Here is a 1,847-nt window from a genome sequence, read left to right as displayed (position 1 = left end):
AATAGCTGGGTTTGTCCCTTTTTAACCCAGCGCTGGGTTATATTTAACCCAGCATTTTTTAGAGTGTATTACTATTCAAAAGAGAATACCGGAAAATATTACATAATTAATTTATGTCTCCTATTAGCTAAATTTGACATTCATAAACAAACGTCTACTGGCTCTAAACCTCTCTTCTCTGACAAATTAATTGAAAAGAACCATTTCAAAACAATTTACTATGGCTCACTATGACTGCGGGAACCCTGTATCCAAATAATAACCAAAATGTTTTATGAGAAATATAAAAAGACAATATGTTTGCTAATAAATGTTAATTGATATAAGAGTGCTAAAAAAAATAAAAACGTACTTTTTCAGTTCATCTTTGAAAAATGCAAGATTTCGAGGGTTTGCAAAGTTGTGTTTGCGATGATATTTGCTGAATGATGCCTTGACATGGCTGCAAAACAAGCAACAAAATGTTCAAGACAAAGAATTTAGTTGCACTAAAAGAGAAAAAAGTACTGGCTTATGCTCTGTGTGAATGTCATTTGAGCTCGTGTTTATATGTAAGGTCATTCGGAAACAGAATCACTCACTAGCTTTGCATGATCTTTTTAAATGAACTCTCAAGGTTGTTGTTGATCTTCTGCACCATTTCATAAACATCTGAGCCAGGAAAGGATGCACCCTTACTGCAGTCAACAGTCAAGAGAACATCATTTACAAACATCACAATCTATTCAAATATATCTACATAAACATCTACACTATATAAACAACTTCCTACCACTCATTTTTGCTCAGCTCAATCTGACACCCAAGGAAGCGCTGTGCCTCACTCTGTGCCTTGGCATCAAATGAACCTAAAGCAAACAAAACACATGACAGCACGATACCGTTGCAATAGATCACATATGATTTTATTCTACTCTTTTATAAAACAGAAAGTCACATACTCCAGAACCCCTCCAGGAATAAAACACTCACCGTATTTCAGCATCTGAAGACAGACAGCCAGAGAAGGGATGGCCACTGGGAGAAGCTCACACAGCACAGTGTGATGCTCATACCTTCAACACACAGTTTTTCATAAACTTCAATTATTACTAGAGAAATATTTTTTAATAATAGTGTCATGTCGTCATATATGTTTGTATGTATATATCCTCATAAATCCTCGTATAAATTGCAAACACAGTAATGCTTTAGGTTTGGAAGTTCCTATAACCTTTACAGTTGGTATCAGGGCCAAAATATTTGAAGAAACCATTCAGTAAAACCGCAGGCTTACCTCTGCCAGCCAGTCAGAGCAATGCCTCGGAATCTCACAGACTTGTACTGCGGCATGGATGTAATGACTTTCTGCCACTGTAGGTGGTTTTTTAAGTGGTGATTGATTGGAGTCCATTTCTGGTCAATTCCAGAGGCTCCTTTAAAAGCGCTAGCAAACCACACACCCTTAAATCCAACCTGCTCATACTTATATATATAGCTACCTACAAACAATGAGTAAATATGAAATTAGATTTGGTTTGACATACACTATCATTCAAAAGTTGGGGTTGATTTTTTTTAATGTTTTTGAAAGAAGTGACTTGTGCTCACCAAGGCTTTGATCCAAAATATAGTAAAAACTATAAAATATGATACATTTAAATTTTATTACCATTTAAAATAACTTTCTGTTCTGGGCAAGAACTCCCTGCGCCTCCATGCAGCCTAGCATGGATGAGAGCAGGGAGAGCAACGATAACCCCCCAGGGTAAACAGAACAGAACCAACATAAATGTACACATTTTAGAATTAGTCTGATTCAAGGAGAATCAGAAGGCTGAATCCCGACTGACAGAGGAGGAGCTGGG

At 36.7% G+C, this 1,847-nt stretch overlaps 1 protein-coding gene across 1 annotated transcript in view; it reads right to left on the bottom strand.

Moving 5' to 3' along the window:
- Window positions 1–1,847, bottom strand: part of LOC107670661 (hexosaminidase D-like) — a 12,799-nt gene that overhangs the window by 2,526 nt on the left and 8,426 nt on the right. The window contains exons 9-14 of the mRNA XM_016463338.1: window positions 1,277–1,481; window positions 973–1,055; window positions 773–848; window positions 582–677; window positions 353–442; window positions 220–245 (exon numbers count right to left, since the gene is read on the bottom strand). Coding sequence (XP_016318824.1) covers window positions 220–245; window positions 353–442; window positions 582–677; window positions 773–848; window positions 973–1,055; window positions 1,277–1,481 — 576 coding nt within the window. The remainder of the gene's footprint in view (window positions 1–219; window positions 246–352; window positions 443–581; window positions 678–772; window positions 849–972; window positions 1,056–1,276; window positions 1,482–1,847) is intronic.

The sequence above is a fragment of the Sinocyclocheilus anshuiensis genome, unplaced genomic scaffold, assembly GCF_001515605.1.
Source record: "Sinocyclocheilus anshuiensis isolate Anshui unplaced genomic scaffold, SAMN03320099.WGS_v1.1 scaffold1165, whole genome shotgun sequence".
Taxonomy (NCBI): Eukaryota; Metazoa; Chordata; class Actinopteri; order Cypriniformes; family Cyprinidae; genus Sinocyclocheilus; species Sinocyclocheilus anshuiensis.
Note: the sequence above shows the minus strand (reverse complement) of the source record. Positions and strands in the feature narration are given on the sequence as shown.